Below are 20,450 nucleotides of genomic sequence, written 5' to 3'. Positions count from 1 at the left end.
TACTGAGTGACTTAGAAGTCCGTTTTCCTCAGAGCCTCAGCTTCTTACCTCTCTGTAGAATATGCTGACACCTCTCCCACTGGTCTCACAGAGTCCTTGTGAGACCACAAAGTATCTTTAAAACTTACATACCAATTAGCACAAGAAGTTATTTATATTTTGTTCCAGCTGATGTGTTGTCCCAGTAATTCAATCATTTGTCAGCCACAACGTCCCTCAGTGACCATTCTTAAGTTTGTGTTAATCCATTCTACCAAGAAAGAAATTTTTCTTGCGGATTTCTTCATTCTTTCTTGCATATCTTGATCTTATTGAAATAATTGGTCTTATCTAAGCTATTTAATTTCACCAGCTATCAGGACTGTTCAAAATTATAGTTGGTAATGAGTCCATTTTCAAAACTGATCAGGGATTTGAGTATGTCTTTTATGCCCAGCAGCCTAGCTTTGCTTTTTTAGCATTTCTATTCACTGTAAAAGGAATGAAGTTATGGGGTGCCTGGGTGGCTCAGTTGGTTAGGTGGGTGGCTGCCTTCGGCTCAGGTCATGATCCCGGGGTCCTGGGATCAAGCCCCACATCGGGCTCCCTGCTCAGCAGGGAACCCGCTTCTCCCTCTGCCCCTCCCCCTGCTTGTGCCGGCTCTCTCCCTCTTTCTCTCCCTCTGTCAAATAAATAAATAACATCTTAAAAAGAAAAACAGAAATGAAGATATTTATTGTAAACTCTTGTTAAATTAGCAGACCCCAAATCAGGTCAAATCAGGAACCCCATACCGAACTCCAAAGAGTGTGAGGCGAGGGGCAGCCCCCGTGGATGATGGGCGGATTCCTGGGACTCCGGACTACCTCGCACCTGCGCTGTTATTGGGCAGAGCCCATGGTAAGGCTTCCATGTCTTGAGTTTCTGAAGTGTTCTCTAGCACTACATTTTCTTTTGAGGTAAAATTGTTCTAAATTTCTTTGGTATTTGAATTGCCTAGAGTGAGAGAACAGGAACTCATGTGACACTCTTTTCTCGTAAATATGGCATTTCTTATGGTAAAAGAAGACATGCAGCCATTTGATCTTTGCCTTCCCATTCAGTCTCCGGGCCCCAGAGAAGTCCTGCCGCCCACCTGCTCTGTCATCTTAGTTCAAAAAAGTCTCCTGAGGTCTGTTCCAGCTTTGGCTCAGGAATGCAGAGTTGAGCCAAAACTTCTGTTCAGTCTGTAGCAGCGCACTCCTGGTTAGAGCTCGCCCTCAGACACTTAGAAGACCCTCACCACAAGGGTCAAGCCAGAGAGGAGCCATCTTCGGGACGCAACAGAGGAAGACCGGGGTGGCATTTTTACCTAGCGTCTTTTTTCCCCTTCCTCTCTCTGAAGAATTTTCCCTTCCTGCCTTCTGAAACGAATTGTATTGGTTTCCTAGGGCTTCTATAATCAAGTGCCACACACTGGATGGTTCAAAACAACAGGAATATATTGTCTGACAGTTCTGGAAGCTGGAAGTCTGGAATCTAGGCGTGGACAGGACCATGCTCCCTCTGAAAGGTGTAGGGGAACGACCTCGCCCCTTCCAGCTTCTGGTGGTTTGCCTGCAACCCATGGCTTGCAGGGGCCTCACTCAGACCAGCATGTGGTATTCTCCCTGTCTCCATGGTCACGTGGCTGTGTTTTATAAGGACACCAGTCATACTGGAGTAGGGGCCCACCCTACTCCAGTGTGACCTCTGCAAGGACCGTATTTGCAGATGGCACACTCAGAGGACCTCAGGGTTAAGACTTGAACATGTCTTTTCAGGGAGACATAATTCAGTCCATAATGTGATCACCTTCTTGATCTTGTCAGTTACTTCCCTATTCTTCAGGCTCCTTTGGTGATTGACTGTCTCATCTTCCCCCCCCTCAATACACACACCCCTTCTATTTTTATTTCTATGCTGCTTTTCTCCTTAGCCTGCAAATAAGCTTCCACCCTTGTCTTTCCCCACCACCCACCTTCTCAAAGGTTGCCTCTTTCCTTTGCCTGATTATTTTTGCTCTGGCAATCTGATTTTTATCCCTACCATTTAACTGACACTTTTTTTTTTTTAAGATTTCTATCTGTAAGTGATCTACTCCCAACATGGGGCTTGAACTCACAACCCTGATATCAAGAATCGTACGCTCTACTGACAGAGCCCTCCGGGCGCCTGTAACTGGCGCTTTTTTATTACCAGTCGTCAGTGACGTCACTCTTGTCAGATCTGCCAGCCTCTTCTCGGTCTCCTTCGTCTTCCCTCTGTTGCTAACTCCTCAGCTCTTCAGTATATAGAGATTCTTCCCGATCCTGCCCTTTCCCTTGTTTCCCTACCCCTGCTTCCTGTTAATATCTCTCCCGTGACTTCAGCAGTCCCGTCCTCGTCGGTGCTTCCCAAATATCTGTCTCTAATCCTGACTTTCTCTAGGGGGCGTACACATGGCCAAAGTACCTGCGCGGCATTGCCCTGGGGATTCAAGTGCTGTGTGTCAGTACAGGACGTGTCCAGCTTGCTCTTCCTCTGTTTCCTCTCTCGGTTCTGCCATCTGCATGATGACACCGACGTTGTCCCTGCATTCAGGCTTTTAAATCCAGTCAGTTCTGTCCCTGCAGAATTTCTTCTCACCTTTTAATCTCTGCCACTGTCTTCTGTAAGAACCTCCTCTTTCCCTTTCATTAATTTACGAGCTCTCTTCCTGGGACATCAGCTTCATCCTATCGTCTATAATCATTGCCACCAGATTTTCCCTCGGAAGACATAAAGTGGCCCGTCATTCTGCTTCTCCCCTTAAAAACCACGATGGCTCCTTCCTACCTGCAGAACAAAATCCAGATTACTGATCATGGCATCGGAGGCTCTAAGCTCTTATACTAGCCTCGTCTCTCAAGGAATCTCTTTTATAAACAACACATGTGTTTCGCACACACAGTTTGGCGTCTGGGTAGTCTACGATCGAGGCACTGGCGGAGTCAAAGAATCTCATTATAGGTCTTATGTTCCCATTCCACTTCTTAGACACATTATTTTCAGGTTTTCCTTATTTTGCACAAGTATTTTGCCTTCGTTGAAAAAAGCCAGAACCCAGTCCTCTTCCAGTCAAATTTCTTCTCATCTCATTATCTGTTCAAATGCTACCTCTTTCACAAAGCATCCATTGGCCACCTATGGAGAAGTAGTTCATGTCTCTGCCACTTTATTAGAAATTGTTTAAAGCTTATGTCATTTTACCTTATGTTATTACATTTATCTCCACTGCAAAAGCTTAAGAAAATTTCTTAAGACAAGAGTCTAGGTTTCCCTTCTACATAGCACTCCAGGAGGATTCCTTGGTAGCACTCACTAACACTGTTAATAATCTCTACAGTGTTGAAACACATTTCGAATTCCCCCTTATTAGCCCAAGCAACTAAATTCCTCTGGGCACCTAACTGATCTTTGTACAGTGTCCATGTTGCTAAGTTACAGGTTTGCCAGCTCATTTCCTATAATATACATTTTCTCTACTTAGGATACAGTATAAAACTAAGCTTCACATATAAAGCTTACTTTTATACTTTTTAGGATCTTGCCACTATTTTAATGAGACATCGAGTTACCTCAGCTATCTAGTGATTTATTTTAAGATTTTCATTTTCTATAAAATATTTGATACACAGTTCTTAAAATAACAAATAATACAAAGAAATTGTTTTGTTTTTTTTTTTTAAAGTAGGCTCCACACCCAGCATGGAGCCCAATGCAGGGCTTGAACTCACAACTTTGAGATCAAGACCTGAGCTAAGATCAAGAGTCAGACACTTAACTGACTGAGCCATCCAGGGCCCCAGTACAAAGCAATTCATAATTTAAAAAGAAAAATCACTGCTTTATACCTCTTTCCCCAAATCCCAGGCCTCAAGGGCAGTCTCTATAGCAACTTTGTTTCTTGTCTTGACCTCTGTGTTTCTAAACATCATGCTGAGAACAGCTAAGACTTCTCTGAGCCCTCCATGGTCTCCCCCGTTCTACCAATTACTTAGGAACTCTGGCCAGAGTTTCCCGTAGCTTCTTGTGCATATTTTTATTTCATTTCTCTTAATATTGTGTCAAAATTATCTGTTTTGTCTTGCCTGGAGTAGGTTGTTTTCTCCTTGGAAAAAGCTCTTTCTTATTTACCTTTGTGTCCCTTGTGTCTGGCATAACATTTAGGATCTAGTTTGGTGAAGGATGTGAGGATGAACTCATGATTTTAATACAACGTACCTAACTTCTCTTTTCTTACATGCAGGATTTCTGACTTCCGGTGAGTGAACTTCTCTATAAAGTAATATGGCAAAGCAAATTAAACTGGTCAAAGTATAACTAGATCACATTGCATAAAAAAGTATTTTCCCTTTCATCTTACTTAGGAAATAGAAAATGAACTGTATTCTGTCTTCTGAACAGGAGGACATCCGGGCAGAATGTTCTCTATGAAAACAAATGTAGGCATGTAGCATTTTTTAAATAACTTTTAAAGGCGGCCGAGAGTAAAGATACAGCCTTTTTATTGTAACCCAGAAAATAGGCTTAATAAAAATACTAAAATTAGCACCGACAAAAGAGCTTGAATTTTCCTACCCATTGAATTCCATTATTATTAGAAAACAGAAAGGCCTAACAGTATCAGTGTACAAATTACAGATGGGGGTTTCATATTAGAAAACCAATAGTGTGAAACAAGTTTGTTCTATTTCTCTGGCTAATAGTATGTATTATAATTGCTCCAGTTTATCATCATGTGTGATCTTATTAGACTTTGACTCAAATATATGGGTATGTCTGACATATCCATGGAGAAATCGTGTCAGTTTTTGACATGAGTACATTTTGGCTGAGCTGGGAAAAGGGTTCTAGTTTCTAACCTAAGTAAAATAATGAAGATACCTATTTTTTCCTGACTTCTCCCCTACTTTTCTGTTATTTGGTTATTCTATCTATTCTTTCTCAGTGCTGCTTAAAAGGTCTACTAACCAAGGTGGTTTGTATGGGGTTTTTTTTATAGTGATTATTATAGAAATAGAAGTCTATAGACTGTTTACATTCTTTGTTCCTTAGGGAAGATGGGATTATGTGGCTTGCAATGAAGAGGCACTCTAAATGCATGCGATTATTTTCCTAATGGCAGATTCTATAGTGCTTTCCTACTTGTTTTAAAATGGAATGGTGGCAGTTGCTTAACCACAATAATGAATTTTGTGAAACTGATTTTATAGCAGTTTATTTTTTTATTAGATTTTTTTATTTGAGAGCGAGCAAGCAAGAAAGAGAGCACGAGCAGGGGAGAGGCACAACAGGAGAGGGAGAAGCAGACTCCCTGCTGAGCAGGAACCGGACATGGGCTCCATCTCAGGACCCTGGGATCATGACCTGAGCCAAAAGCAGACATTTAACTGATTGAGCCACCCAGGCGTCCCGTGAAATTGATTTTAAAGAGTAATTTTCAAGCACATTTAGTACTAGACTAGAATTCCTATTTTAATTATATTGAAGTTAATCATTTTTTGACTAAAATTAACCTTTGCTTCAGAAATACTTTTTCATAGAACTAACAAAACTATAAACCAGATTATAAGGTCATGTTTAAAATAATTGTTGGAAACATCTTTGTGTATAGATGATGCTTCCAGTAAAGATCTTTAGAAATCAGTTCTACGGATTTATTAAGACTTACCTCCAGGGGCGCCTGGGTGGCTCAGTCGTTAAGCGTCTGCCTTCGGCTCAGGTCATGATCCCAGGGTCCCGGGATCAACCCCCGCATCTGGCTCCCTGCTCAGCGGGAAGCCTGCTTCTCCCTCTCCCAATCCCCCTGCTTGTGTTTCCTCTCTCGCTGTGTCTCTCTCTGTCAAATAAATAAGTAAAATCTTAAAAGAAAAAAAAAGACTTACCTCCTAATTACCTCCTCAAGCCATAGTTTAAGTGAATATTTTTTGTTAAACTAATTTGTCCTTCTCTGTTTTTAAAAGGAGTAAAAGGACATTAAAACACTGTAAGGCTTTCCTTCCTTAACCAGGCTGTCCTCCAATTAGTATAAGTGTTGCTACTTCATCTCATACCCATGTGAGTAGGTGGAGTACAAAATCATCTAAATGTTATTGTTTCCCTCCCCCATTTGAAATTGACAAGTACTCTATTTTAGAGAGTAATCTGTGGGTTAAATGTATTTCTACTAGTGTTTTAGGATTTAGAACAAGTAAATATCCTGAATATGAGAGGTTTTTAGTGAGTGACAAAAGAAAGATAACTTAGGTTTTCTTTGAGTAGCTGTGTTAATTGCTAATCTAAACTTCGTGGAGAACAGAGAAGGAAAATAATTGCCATGTTACTGAAATGAAGATAATTTGGGTTTTTGTACCTTATGGACTAGAAGAAAGCCTTAGGAAATGAATGCCTTGACTGTGCCCAAATATCCATGTAGTAACGTTTTAGTTGATGAAACATTTGCACAAAATGCTTGCAAGTGCAACTACTCCCTCTTAAATTCCAGGTCCTGCAGTAGACTGGTGGGCACTTGGAGTTTGCTTGTTTGAGTTTCTAACAGGAATTCCTCCTTTCAATGATGAAACACCACAACAAGTATTCCAAAATATTCTGAAAAGAGGTGATTCTTTTTCTATGAAGACAGATGCATTTATCTCTGTGTATTATTTGATCAATGATTAACAAGCTATTTGTATTTGTAGATATCCCTTGGCCTGAAGGTGAAGAAAAGTTATCTGATAATGCTCAAAATGCAGTAGAAGTACTTTTAACTCTTGATAATGCAAAGAGAGCTGGTATGAAAGGTAAGGTTTTGTGTTAATAAACTCCTAGCTTGATTTGTTTAAGATGAACTGTAATAATGATACTAAGTTCTAGGACAATACTATAGATAATCTGACTGCTAAATTGGTTAGAAATTTCTTCAGTTTATTTTTGCCTGCTAGATATGCATTGATATATTTGTCCTTATTCTGCATTAAAATTCAGTGCATCAGGTTGGGATACTCACTCACTGAATTTTATTAATCTCAAACAGGTACCTTAAAGCAATCTTATGTTGTCAGTGTCTTGGGTTTTTTCAAAGCCTAATAAAGTTACTCATCAACCAATACAGGAAATTTTTTTTTGTTATCAAAACTCTCTTCTATAATTTCTGACTGCTTCATTTCTGATATTATCGACTGACAAATGTATCAAGTTCCAGGTTGTCTCAAATAAGACAAATCTGGTATCTTTGTGATCCATTCAATGGTTTTTTCCAATGGAGGGGTATATTAAACTCCAATTTTGAAACTAGGAAACTCATTAGCTTTAATTTAGATTCAATTAGGTTTAATGTCAGCTGCCTTAAAATCCCTTTTCTAACAAAGTATACATAGACAAAGAAGCAGCTATGTCCCCAAATGCATTTCCATGTGGTCTAAGGTATTCAGAAAAATGAACTTCAGTAATATGTCACTTGTGTCAGCTTCTAGGTGTTCCCTCTAATAAGATCAACAGTTTATTTGCTTATTTAACGAATCCTGTAGAGTGACTTCTAGGTGCCAGGCAATGGGTGCTGGAGGTATCCTAGGGATGAACCAGACTAAAATCCATGTGCTTGTACACCTTACTCTGTAGGGGAAAGACACAGGTAATGAGATACAATATGACATAATGCATCTAGCAGTGAGTACTGAGAAGAAAGATGAAGCAAGTGAGTGGCTACAAAGTTTGACAAGAGATTTTCTAGCTGGAGTGGTCAGGAAGACCTCTGTGAACAGTGGGATTTGAGGAAAATCCTATGTAAAGTGAGGGTGCAGACATTTGAAAGCTCAGCTTTAAAAATTACTTTAGGAGTTTTCAACTGGGGCAATTTTGCTTCGCAAGGGACGAAATAAACAGAGATAGAACACCATTCTCACCAATGACCTCAGATTTTTGTTTGTTTGTTTAATGAACAGTTTACATAGTGAAGCAGATGACAGGAGAGGTCTTCGGTTAAAAAACAGTTGTTGCAACAACTGTTTATACAGTTAATCTTAAACTGGCTTAGAATTCTTTTGTGAGTTCAGTTTAAATAAATAGTTATGATGAGAGAGTCATAAAGCGTCACATCGCAGCCAGATATCAGTTTAAGAGTTACTGCTATAAGTAACTCTAATCCATGCTCAGACATTTATTTTGAACAATTAAGAGACAGATTCTTTTTGCTATTTTATTGTTTTCCTACCAGTCTCTTACTTTAGGGAAAAACCAACTTGTAGATATGTTGACTTCCCAAGCCATCACTCCAAATATAGACACATAATTCTTTCCTGTCTGTGTAGTCTTCTCCCAATATTTTCCTTAAATTCGGTTGTTGGTTTTTTGAACTACTTAATGCCTTGATTGTCACCTAATTTTTTTGCCAACATCCCTATATTTGTCTTATAAAGTGAAAGGTTGAGGATACGGGAGGTTGTGTCTAGCAACCAAATATCACAGGGTGATCAAAAGAGCATGTTTTCATTTTATTTTATTTATTTTTTGTTTAAATATTTTATTTATTTGTCAGATAGAGAGAGAGACAGAGAACACAAGCAGGGGGAGAAGCGGACTCCCCGCGGAGCAGGGAGCCTGATGCGGGACTCGATCCCAGGCCCCTGGGATCATGACCTGAGCTGAAGGCAGACGCTTAACGGACTGAGCCACCCAGGCATCCCGCATGTTTTCATTTTAGCAGGTAGAAGGAATTAGGAAAGAAGACAGGTACCGCAAATGTAGCTAAAGAGATGAGCAAAGTTGAGATCTTGTAAGTGAAGCGTAAAGACTCCAGATATATTCATGCTGCTAAAAGGGCATGTAGTCGAGATACAATCAATGAAATCAAAGAAGTCAACCATGAAGAGAATATGTCACAAACGTCATCAGTGTATGTGTTGAAATCACCATGAAGGATAAGGATGGGGCATAGGAAAGAAATTAAGGTAGTGGAGGATGACGTTTTTACCAGAGTTACCTAGGGTAATCGGTGGTGATAAGGATTGCAGAGATAGAAACAGGTAGCAAGGACTTGGAATGAGAAGTGGAGCATTAATCATGAAGATCAGTGGTGTGGAAGCTGTGTCTGGGTGCAGGAAGCAGGCCAAGCTCTTGTCCCATCAAGTCAGGGATTGTGTGAGAAGATGGAGGCATGAGATAATATAGGCTTCTATTGAGGAAAACCATTCATTCACTCATTTGACGAATACAGGCCAAGCACCTGTCATGTGTCAAGTGTTATACAAAATGACATAATGTGAGCCATTGTGAAGTACATGGAAGACAGACATTGAACACATATGTATGAAGCAAAACAGGGCAACATATATCTGAGATCTTCCCTTACTTCCTGTAAAACAGTACTTACTTAGGTAACAGTGTTGTACTGCTCTGTTTTGTTCTATATTTTTCCTAAGAGCTGAAACGTCATCCTCTCTTCAGTGATGTGGACTGGGAAAATCTGCAGCATCAAACTATGCCTTTCATACCCCAACCAGATGACGAAACAGATACATCCTACTTTGAAGCCAGAAATAATGCTCAGCACCTGACCGTATCTGGATTTAGTCTATAGCACATAAATTTTCCTTTTAATCTAATCTTGGCTTATAAGCTATCATAATTATATACTCCTTCATAAGAGAGTGATCTAAGGGGGAAGAAGAATCATTATGTTACTTGGATCGATGAGTTTTTAATGTATGTTACAGCTTCCACAGAGTTAAAAGTCTCTCAAGAATACAGTCAATAACTTATCTTAATTTCAGAGTTGTATATAGATCGTCAAAACTTTTTTACTTTATTTATTTTGTTACCACACCTTATGAAAATTCATGCATCAGTAAAACTAGAATGACACTACTCTGTTAGAAAAGGAACAAGCTTTGAGCCTAACTTTCTTTCACATGTTGATTTCAGTCCACCATTCACAGTTTGGTGTTAAAATAACAAAATCATACGGTTTTATTTTAATTTGTTTGTACATGATTGCCTGCAAAAGCTGAAGTCTTGAGAGCAATCATTTAAGCTTGCACTTGTGGCCTCAAAACTGCAGCTGGGAAACTCCTTCACTTGGTAGTGTAATTCCTTTAGGGAATGAGGAATAAAAAGGATAGAGGCTTTAGCTTACTTTGAAACAGTCTTGCTGCCTTGACTACTTCTGGTGCTTTCTCTACAATACATATTTGCTTAAAATTGTACTGGAGAGCTTAGGTGTGATATGCTGTAGCAATTTTAACAGCTTATTCAATTTTAATAAAACGTGGTGGTTTACATTTTAAAAGAATTTGTTTAAAACGTGCAACATTACAAGAAACAACCTGATCCTTAAAAATAAATAACTTCTTTTTGCTTAATAAATGTAACACTTCAAGTATATTATCTGTCAACATCCTTCTATTAAATATATATACACACTAAGATTCAACTTCACTGTAATAATTTGTTACCCAGTGGTAAATAGATGGGTGAGTAGTCAGAGATAAAGGAAGATGGTGACAAAGTAGGAGGACCCTAGTCTTGCCTCGTCCCATGAATAGAACTACATAACGATCAAATCATCCTAAATACCCCAGAAACAGACCTGAGGACGAACAGAACAAAATCTACAACTAAAGGGAGAGAAGAAGCCACATCGAAGATGGTAGGAAGTGTGGAGACATGGTTTCGGAGAAAATGGATCCTGGTTGTCGTGGAGGGGAAGGAGCCATGGTCACAGAGAAGGGCGAGAGAGAGGAGCACACTGGATCGCACAAGGAGGTTTCCCCATAGCCACCTGGCTTGGAAAACAAGAGGGGCTGAATTTCATGAGTTCTTGCAACTAGGAGGGCTGAAAGCCTGGAGTTTTAAAGTTCAACAGGATTGACTGGGATAGAGCCCATAGGCACTATGCGGCTCCTAGAGAGAAGGCAGACAAACCTGGGGGCAGACAGCTTGGAAAGAACGATCTAAAGAGTGCTGGGGCACATGGTGGGGAGATTACTCCCTCTTCTTGGAGCTGCCCCTGAGAGGCAGAGTTCATGCAGACATCTCTCCGGGGACAGAGGTACCAGCTAGTGCCATTTACCTCCCCTACCCCTCAGCATAAACAGGGAGCCACCTGTAGGAAGCCCTGTGGCACCAATATTGGCTACCTAACTTACTTACGCCAAGCACCATCCCCCTGCACTCCAGTGGAACCACCCTTCTCAGTTAGGCTTGCCTCAGTCCCACTGTGGGGGGCCCCTCCCCCAGAAGACCAGCACAAAGCCTAGCCCATACCACATCTCCCAACCAGAGAGTTTTGCAGGGCCTCAGTTCCAGTGGAGGTGGTGACAGGACTCGTTTCACAAGCAGACCAAAGCACACCTAGTTAAAACTCACAACATTCAAGCCAGGTACCAAACACAGGCAAAGAACCTTTGCAGATGACTGGCCTCAAGGACAGAGCAGTCAGAACAAAACAGCAGAGTGCGCACAACACACACCGGAGGCACTCACTGAAGCACCAGGCTGTGGGCTCGACAGGACATCTTCAAGAGGCCATTACTGTCAGGAGCATGAGACATAATTGGAACACAGACAAGAAGGCAGCGACTTAGACAAAATGAGAAGTCAGAGGAATTTATCCCAAATGAAAACAAGATAAGGCCACAGGCAAAGATCTAAATGAAATGTAAGTAATATGCCTGTTAGAATTAAAAGCAACAGGGGGTGCCTGGGTGGCTCAGTCAGTTGGGTGTCTGCCTTCGGCTCAAGTCATGATCCCTACCTGGGATCGAGCCCCTCGTCGGGCTCCCTGCTCAGCGAGGAGTCTGCTTCTCCCTCTCTCTCCCCTTGCTGCTCCCCCTGCTTGTACTCTCTCTCTCTCTCTGTCTCAAATAAATAAAATCTTTTAAAAATAAAAATAAAAAATAAAAAATTGAAAGCAACAATCATAAGGACACCCCCTGGGCTTGAGAAAGGAAAAAAAGACATCAGTGTGATCCTTACTGTAGAGAAAAGTTCAAAAAGAATCAGAGATGAAGAGTGCCATAAACTAGATTAGAAACATGGTTCTAGAAGGCTGGAAGAAGCAGAGGAATGAATTAGTGACCCAGAAGACAAAGCAGTGGAAAGCAATGAAGCTGAACAAACGAGAGAGAATCACACAAAATGAGACTAGAGTTAGGGAACTCCGTGACTCCACCAAATGTAATAATATTTGCATTATAGGATCCCAAGAAGAAAAAGAGAAAAGGGGGCAGAAAATTTATTTGAAAAAATAATAGCTGAAAAATTCCTTAAGTTGGAGAAGGAGATAGACATCCAGATCTAGGAGGCAAAGAGAACTCCCATCAAAATCAACAAAAGGAGGCCCACACCAAGAAATATTGTAATTAAATTTGCAAAATATAGTGATAAAAAAATCTTAAAAGCGACCAAAAAAGTCATTAACCTTCAAGGAAAAACCCATAAGGCTAGCAAGACGTTTTTCAACAAAAACTTGGCAAGCCAGAAGGGAGTGGTGTGATAAATTCCAAGTGCTGAGTGGAAAAAATCTGCAGCCAAGAATACTCTATCCAGCAAGGCTATCATTCAGAATAGAATGAGAGCTAAAGAGTTTCCAGACAAAACTAAAGGAGTTTGTAGCCACTAAACCAGCCATGTAAGAAATATTATAGGGTACTTTTTGATTGGAAAGGAGAGACCAAAAATGACAGTATAGAAGCAGGAAACATAAAAGCAATAAAAATGAATCTTTTTTTTGAAAGATTTTATTTATTTGAGAGAGAGCACAAACAGGGGCAGTGGCAGAGGGAGAGGGAAAAGCAGGCTCCCCGCTGAGCAGGGAGCCAGACGTGGGGCTCAGTCCCAGGACCCCGGGATCATGACCTGAGCTGAAGGCATTCGCTTAACTGACTGAGCCACCCAGGTGATTTCTATACACCAATAATGGAGCAACAGAAAGAAAAATTAAGAAATCAATCCCATTTACAATTGCACCAAAGATAAGAAGATACCTAGTAACAAACCGAACCAAAGAGGTGAAAGACCTGTACTCTGAAAACTATAAAACACTGATTAAATTGAAGATGACAGAAAGAAATGGAAAGACATTCCATGTTCACGGATTGGAAGAACAAATATTGATAAAATGTCTACACTACCCAAAGCAATCTACACATTTAATACAATCCCTATCAAAATATGAAAAGCATTTTTCACCGAGCTAAAACAAACAATCTTAAAATTTGTATGGTACTACAAAAGACCCCAAATAGCCAAAGCAATGTTAAAAAGGAAAAACAAAGCGGGAGGCATCACAATTCTGGACTTCAAGTTATATTACAATCAAAACATGTACTGGTACTGGCACAAAAATAGACACATAGATCGATGGAACAGAAGAGAAAACACAAAAATGAACCCACAACTATATGGTCAATTAATCTTTAACAAGGCAGGAAAGTATATCCAGTGGGGAAAAGACAGCCTCTTCAATAAAGGGTGTTGGGAAATCTGGACAGCACCATGGAAAAGAATGACACTGGACCACTTTCTTACACCATAGACAAAAACGAATTCAAAATGGGAGCGGAGTAAGATGGCAGAGGAGTAGGAGACCTGGATTTCGTCTGGTCTCAGGAATTCAGCTGAATAGGGATCAAACCATTCTGCACACCTACGAACTCAACAGGAGATCAAAGAGAAGAATAGCAACAACTCTGAAGAGAAAAGTGACCACTTTCTGGAAGGTAGGACGTGCGGAGAAGTGAATCCGAGGCGATATTCGGGAGGATAGACGGCGGGGGAGGGGGCCTCCGTTGGCCGCTTCTGGCAAGTGATAGAGCCGCGGAGCACAAAATCGGAACTTTTAGAAGTCGGCTCCGCTGAGGGACGTCACTCCAGTGGCTAAGCGGGGCGGTGGAACCCTCGCTGGGACAGTGTGGTCTCAGGACTCAGGGTCACAGAAAGACCAGGGGTGCCTGAGTGCGGCAGAGCTCCCAGGTATCGGAGCGGGGAAGCCGGCTGCAGAGACGGAGCCGAGGCGTGGGCTCTCAACTCGGGGTTGCCATAAACTGTGATCCGCGGCCCAGTCGGGCCACTACTCCTCCAGCAGGGACCCAACAAGTGGCAGATCCGGGGAGACTCCCCTTCCTCCCCCGGGAGGAGCGGCGCGGGAACGCACCGCTGGGATCTGCTGGGTTTGGAGACTCCACATGGGGTCGAGTGCCAGAGATAGAAACACTCGGTCACAGGCTGGGTGAGCATGGAGTGTGGCCGGAGACCGGGGAGACGGGAGTGACTGCTTTTCTCTGGGGGCGCACTGACGAGCGGGGCCCCGATTTCTCAGCTCCTCCGGGCGGAGATTGGGAGGCCACCATTTTCACTCTGGGCCTCCAAAGCTGTACCGAGAGCTTGCAGGGAAAAAAAGCTCCTGAGAGCAAACCCGAGCAGATTGCTTAGCCCAGACCCACAAGGGCAGGGCAATTCCGCCTCCAGCAAAGACATTTGGGAACCACGGCAACAGGCCCCTCCCCCAGAAGATCAGCACGAACAGCCAGCAAGCCAAGACCAAGTTTACCGATCAAGGAGAACGGGAGAACTCCAGCGCTAGGGGAATACTACACATAGAATTCATGGCTTTTTTACCACGATTCATTAGTTTTTCAAAGTTAATTTTTTTAACTGTTTTTTTTTAATTTTTCTTTTTCCCTTTTTCAACCAACATCTTATCAATTCCTTTTTTAAAAAAACATGTTTTTATTTTTCATTTTTAGAATCATATTTTATCCCATCATAGTAGTTACCCTTATTTTTGGCATATATATATAAGTTGTTCTCTCTTTAAAATTTTGAGATACAGTTTCTTCTAACAGATCAAAATATACCCTAAATCACTAGTGTATGGCTTTGTTCTAGTCTCCTGCCTGATCATATTCTCTCCCTTTTTTTTCTTTTTTAAATCTTCTTTCTTTTTTCAAACAACTTATTATCTTATCAATTCCTTTTAAAAAATCTTTTATACTTTTCATCTTTACAGTCATCTTCCATCCCTTCATTGTATCAACCCTTATTTTGTACATATATAAGTCTTTCTTCCTTTAAAATTTTAGGAGGCACTTTTTCTAACAGACCAAAATACGCCCAAAATCTAGTGTGTGGCACTGATCTGTGCACTAGCCTGATCATATTTAATCATATTCTGTTCTTTTAATTTTATTCTGTTTTTGTTTGGTTTTGTGTTTTTCTTTCTCTTTTTTCTTTCTCTTTCTTTTTTCTTTCTTTCCCTTTCTTTTCCCCTGGTTTCAGGTCTTTTCTGATTTGTATAGAGTATATTTGCTGGGGACGTTTTTAACCTGTTAGCATTCTGTTCTCTCCTTCATCTATTCTCCTCTGGACAAAATGACAAGACGAAAAAAATCACCTCAGCAAAAAGAACAAGAGGTAGTACCGTCTGCCAGGGACCTACTCAATACGGACATTAGTACGATGTCGGACCTAGAGTTCAGAATCATGCCTTTAAAGATACTAGCTGGGCTTGAGAAACACGTGGAAGTTATTAGAGAAACCCTTTCTGGAGAAATAAAAGAACTAAAATCTAACCGAGTTGAAATCAAAAAGGCTATTAATGAGGTTCAATCAAAAATGGGGGCACTAACTGCTAGGATAAATGCAGAAGAGAGAATCAGCAATATTGAAGAACAAATGATGGAAAATAAAGAGGCTGAGAAAAAGAGAGAAAAACAACTACAGGATCACGAGGGCAGAATTCGAGAGAGAAGCGATACGATAAGATGAAACAACATTAGAATAATTGGGATCCCAGAGAAGAAGAAAGAGAGAGGGGGGCAGAAGGTATATTGGAGCAAATTATATCAGAGAACGTCCCTAATGTGGGGAAGAAAACAGGTATCAAAATCCAGGAGGCACAGAGAACCCCTCTCAAAATCAATAAAAATAGGTATACACCCCGACATCTAATAGTAAAACTTACGAGTCTCAGAGACAAAAAGAAAATCCTGAAAGCAGCTCGGGAGAAGAGATATGTAACCTACAATGGTAAAACATTCGATTGGCAACAGACCTATACACAGAGACCTGGCAGGCCAGAAAGGACTGGCATGATATCTTCAGAGCACTAAACGAGAAAAATACGCAGCCAAGAATACTATATCCAGCTAGGTTGTCACTGAAAATAGAAGGAGAGATAAAAAGTTTCCAGGACAAACAAAAACTAAAGGAATTTGCAAACACGAAACCAGCCCTATAAGAAATATTGAAAGGGGTCCTCTAAGCAAAGAGAGAGCCTAAAAGCAGCATAGATCAGAAAGGAACACAGACAATATACAGTAACAGTCACCTTACAGGCAATACAATGGCACTAAATTCATATCTTTCAAAAGTTACCCTGAATGTAAATGAGATAAATGCCCCAATCAAAAGACACAGGCTATCAAATTGGATGAAAAAACAAGACCCATCAATATGCTGTCTGCAAGAGACTCATTTTAGACCCAAAGACACCCCCACATTGAAAATGAGGGGGTGGAAAACCATTTACCATGCTAATGGACACCAAAAGAAAGCTGGGGTGGCAATCCTTCCATCAGACAAATTAGATTTTAAACCACAGACTGTAATAAGAGATGAAGAAGGACACCATATCCTACTTAAAGGGTCTATCCAACAAGAAGATCTAACAATTGTAAATATCTATGCCCCTAACATGGGAGCAGCCAATTATATAAGGCAATTAATAACAAAAGCAAAGAAACACATTGACAACAATACAATAATAGTGGGGGACTTTAACACCCCCCGGACTGAAATGGAGAGATCATCTAAGCAAAAGATCAATAAGGAAATAAAGACTTTAAATGACACACTGGACCAAATGGACTTCACAGACATATTCAGAACATTCCATCCCAAAGCAACGGAATACACATTCTTCTCTAGTGCCCATGAAACATTCGCCAGAATTGATCACATCCTAGGTCACAAATCAGGTCTCCACCAGTATCAAAAGATTGGGATTATTCCCTGCATATTTTCAGACCACAATGCTTTGAAACTAGAACTCAATCACAAGAGGAAAGTCGGAAAGAACTCAAATACATGGAGGCTAAAGAGCATCCTACTAAAGAAGGAATGGGTCAACCAGGAAATTAAAGAAGAATTAAAAAAATTCATGGAAACCAATGAAAATGAAAACACAGCTGTTCAAAATCTTTGGGATACAGCAAAGGCAGTCCTGGGAGGAAAGTATATAGCAGTACAAGCCTTTCTCAAGAAACAAGAAAGGTCTCAAATACCCAACCTAACCCTACACCTAAAGGAGCTGGAGAAAGAACAGCAAATAAAGCCTAAACCCAGCAGGAGAAGAGAAATAATAAAGATTAGAGCAGAAATCAATGAACTAGAAACCAAAGAACAGTAGAACAGATCAACGAAACTAGGAGCTGGCTCTTTGAAAGAATTAACAAGGTTGATAAACCCCTGGCCAGACTTATCAAAAAGAAAAGAGAAATGACCCAAATCAACAAAATCATGAATGAAAGAGGAGAGATCACAACCAACACCAAAGAAATACAAACAATTATAAGAACATATTATGAGCAACTCTATGCCAGCAAATTAGATAACCTGGAAGAAATGGGTGCATTCCTAGAGATGTATCCACTACCAAAATTGAACCAGGAAGAAATAGAAAACCTGAACAGACCTATAACCACTAAGGAAATTGAAGCAGTCATCAAAAGTCTCCCAAGAAACAAAAGCCCAGGGCCAGATGGCTTCCTAGGGGAATTCTACCAAACATTTAAAGAAGAATTAATACCTATTCTCCTGAAACTGTTCCAAAAAATAGAAATGGAAGGAAAACTTCCAAACTCATTTTATGAGGCCACCATTACCTTGATCCCAAAACCAAAGACCCCATCAAAAAGGAGAATTACAGACGCATATCCTTGATGAACATGGATGAAAAAATTCTCACCAAAATACTAGCCAATAGGATCCAACAGTACATTAAAAGGATTATTCACCATGACCAAGTGGGATTTATCCCTGGGCTGCAAGGTTGGTTCAACATCCGCAAATCAATCAACGTGATACGATACATTAACAAAAGAAAGAACAACAATCATATGATCCTCTCAATAGATGCAGAAAAAGCATTTGACAAAGTACAGCATCCTTTCTTGATCAAAACTCTTCAGAGGATAGGGATAGAGGGTACATAGCTCAATATCATAAAAGCCATCTATGAAAAACCTACAGCGAATATCATCCTCAGTGGGGAAAAGCTGAGAGCTTTTCCCCTAAGGTCAGGAATGCGGCAGGGATGTCCACTATCACCACGGCTATTCAACATAGTACTAGAAGTCCTAGCCACAGCAATCAGACAACAAAAAGAAATCAAAGGCTTCCAAATCGAAAGAGAGAAAGTCAAACTCTCACTCTTTGCAGATGATATGATCCTGTATGTGGAAAACCCAAAAGACTCCACCCCAAAACTGCTAGAACTCATACAGGAATTCAGTAAAGTGGCAAGATATAAAATCAATGCACAGAAATCAGTGGCATTCCTATACACCAACGATAAGACAGAAGAGAGGCAAATCAAGGAGTCGATCCCATTTACAATTGCACCCAAAACCATAAGATACCTAGGAATAAATTTGACCAAAGAGGCAAAGGATCTGTACTCAGAAAACTATAAAATACTTATGAAAGAAATTGAAGAAGACACAAAGAATTGGAAAAACATTCCATGCTCATGGATTGGAAGAAAAAACATTGTGAAGATGTCAATGCTACCTAGAGCAATCTACACATTCAATGCAATCCCTATCAAAATTCCATCCACTTTTTTCAAAGAAATGGAACAAATATCCTAAAATTTGTATGGAACCAGAAGAGACCCCGAATAGCCAGAGGAATGTTGAAAAAGAAAAGCAAAGCTGGCGGCATCACAATTCCGGACTTCCAGCTCTATTACAAAGCTGTCATCATCAAGACAGTATGGTACTGGCACACATAGATCAATGGAACAGAATAGAGAGCCCAGAAATGGACCCTCAACTCTATGGTCAACTAATCTCTGACAAAGCAGGAAAGAATGTCCAATGGAAAAAAGACAGTCTCTTCAACAAATGGTGTGGGGAAAATTGGACAGCCACATGCAGAAGAATGAAACTGGACCATTTCCTTACACCACACACAAAAATAGACTCCAAATGGTTGAAAGACCTCAATGTGAGACAGGAGTCCATCCAAATCCTAAAGGAGGACACAGGTAGCAACCTCTTCGACCTCAGCCGCAGCAACTTCTTCCTAGAAACATCGCCAAAGGCAAGGGAAGCGAGGGCAAAAATGAACTATTGGGATTTCATCAAGATAAAAAGCTTTTGCACAGCAAAAGAAACAGTCCACAAAACCAGAAGACAACGGACAGAATGGGAGAAGATATTTGCAAATGACATATCAGATAAAGGGCTAGTATCCAAAATCTATAAAGAACTTATCAAACTCAACAACCAAAGAACAAATAATCCAATCAAGAAATGGGCAGAAGAGATGAACAGACATTTTTCCAAAGAAGACATCCAAATGGCCAACAGACACATGAAAAAGTGCTCAACATCGCTCGGCATCAGGGAAATCCAAATCAAAACCTCAATGAGATACCACCTCATACCGTCAGAATGGCTAAAATTAACAAGTCAGGAAATGACAGATGTTGGCGGGGATGCAGAGAAAGGGGAACCCTCCTACACTGTTGGTGGGAATGCAAGCTGGTGCAACCACTCTGGAAAACAGTATGGAGGTTCCTCAAACAGTTGAAAATAAAGCTACCATAGGATCCAGCAATTGCACTACTGGGTATTTACCCCGAAGATACAAATGTAGGGATCCGAAGCGGTGCGTGTATCCCAATGTTTATAGCAGCAATGTCCCCAATAGCCAAACTGTGGAAAGAGCCAAGATGTCCATCGACAGATGAATGGATAAAGAAGATGTGGTGTATATATACACAATGGAATATTATGCAGCCATCAAAAGGAATGAGATCTTGCCATTTGCAACGACGTGGATGGAACTGGAGGGTGTTATGCTGAGCGAAATAAGTCAATCAGAGAAAGACATGTATCATATGACCTCACTGATATGGGGAATTCTTAATCTCAGGAAACAAACTGAGGGTTGCTGGAGTGGGGGTGGGGTGGGAGGGATGGGGTGTCTGGGTGATAGACATTGGGGAGGGTATGTGCTATGGTGAGCACTATGAATTGTGCAATACTGTTGAATCACAGATCTGTACTTCTGAAACAAATAATGCAATATATGTTAAGAAAAAAAAAGAAGAAGAAGATAGCAAGCGAGGAAGAATGAAGGGGAGTAAGTCGGAGGGGGAGACAAACCATGAGAGATGATGGACTCTGAAAAACAAACTGAGGGTTCTAGAGGGGAGGGGTGGG

At 40.7% G+C, this 20,450-nt stretch overlaps 1 protein-coding gene across 4 annotated transcripts in view; it reads left to right on the top strand.

Moving 5' to 3' along the window:
* LOC113912214 (serine/threonine-protein kinase greatwall-like) overlaps positions 1-10,488 on the top strand; it is a 36,213-nt gene extending 25,725 nt beyond the window's left edge. The window contains exons 9-13 of one of the 4 annotated variants that reach the window (XM_035721921.1): positions 741-879; positions 4,268-4,282; positions 6,506-6,619; positions 6,702-6,803; positions 9,420-10,488. In XM_035721921.1, the coding sequence (XP_035577814.1) occupies positions 741-879; positions 4,268-4,282; positions 6,506-6,619; positions 6,702-6,803; positions 9,420-9,577 (528 nt within the window). In that variant the 3' untranslated portion in view covers positions 9,578-10,488. Of the gene's footprint in view, positions 1-737; positions 880-4,267; positions 4,283-6,505; positions 6,620-6,701; positions 6,804-9,419 lie in introns of all 4 variants that reach the window. The other 3 variants (XM_035721920.1, XM_035721923.1, XM_035721922.1) reach the window with 3 other exon arrangements.
* Positions 10,489-20,450: the final 9,962 nt, after the last annotated feature.

The sequence above is a fragment of the Zalophus californianus genome, chromosome 9 (assembly GCF_009762305.2).
Source record: "Zalophus californianus isolate mZalCal1 chromosome 9, mZalCal1.pri.v2, whole genome shotgun sequence".
Classification (NCBI taxonomy): Eukaryota; Metazoa; Chordata; class Mammalia; order Carnivora; family Otariidae; genus Zalophus; species Zalophus californianus.
This window is presented reverse-complemented; position numbering and strand designations above follow the sequence as displayed.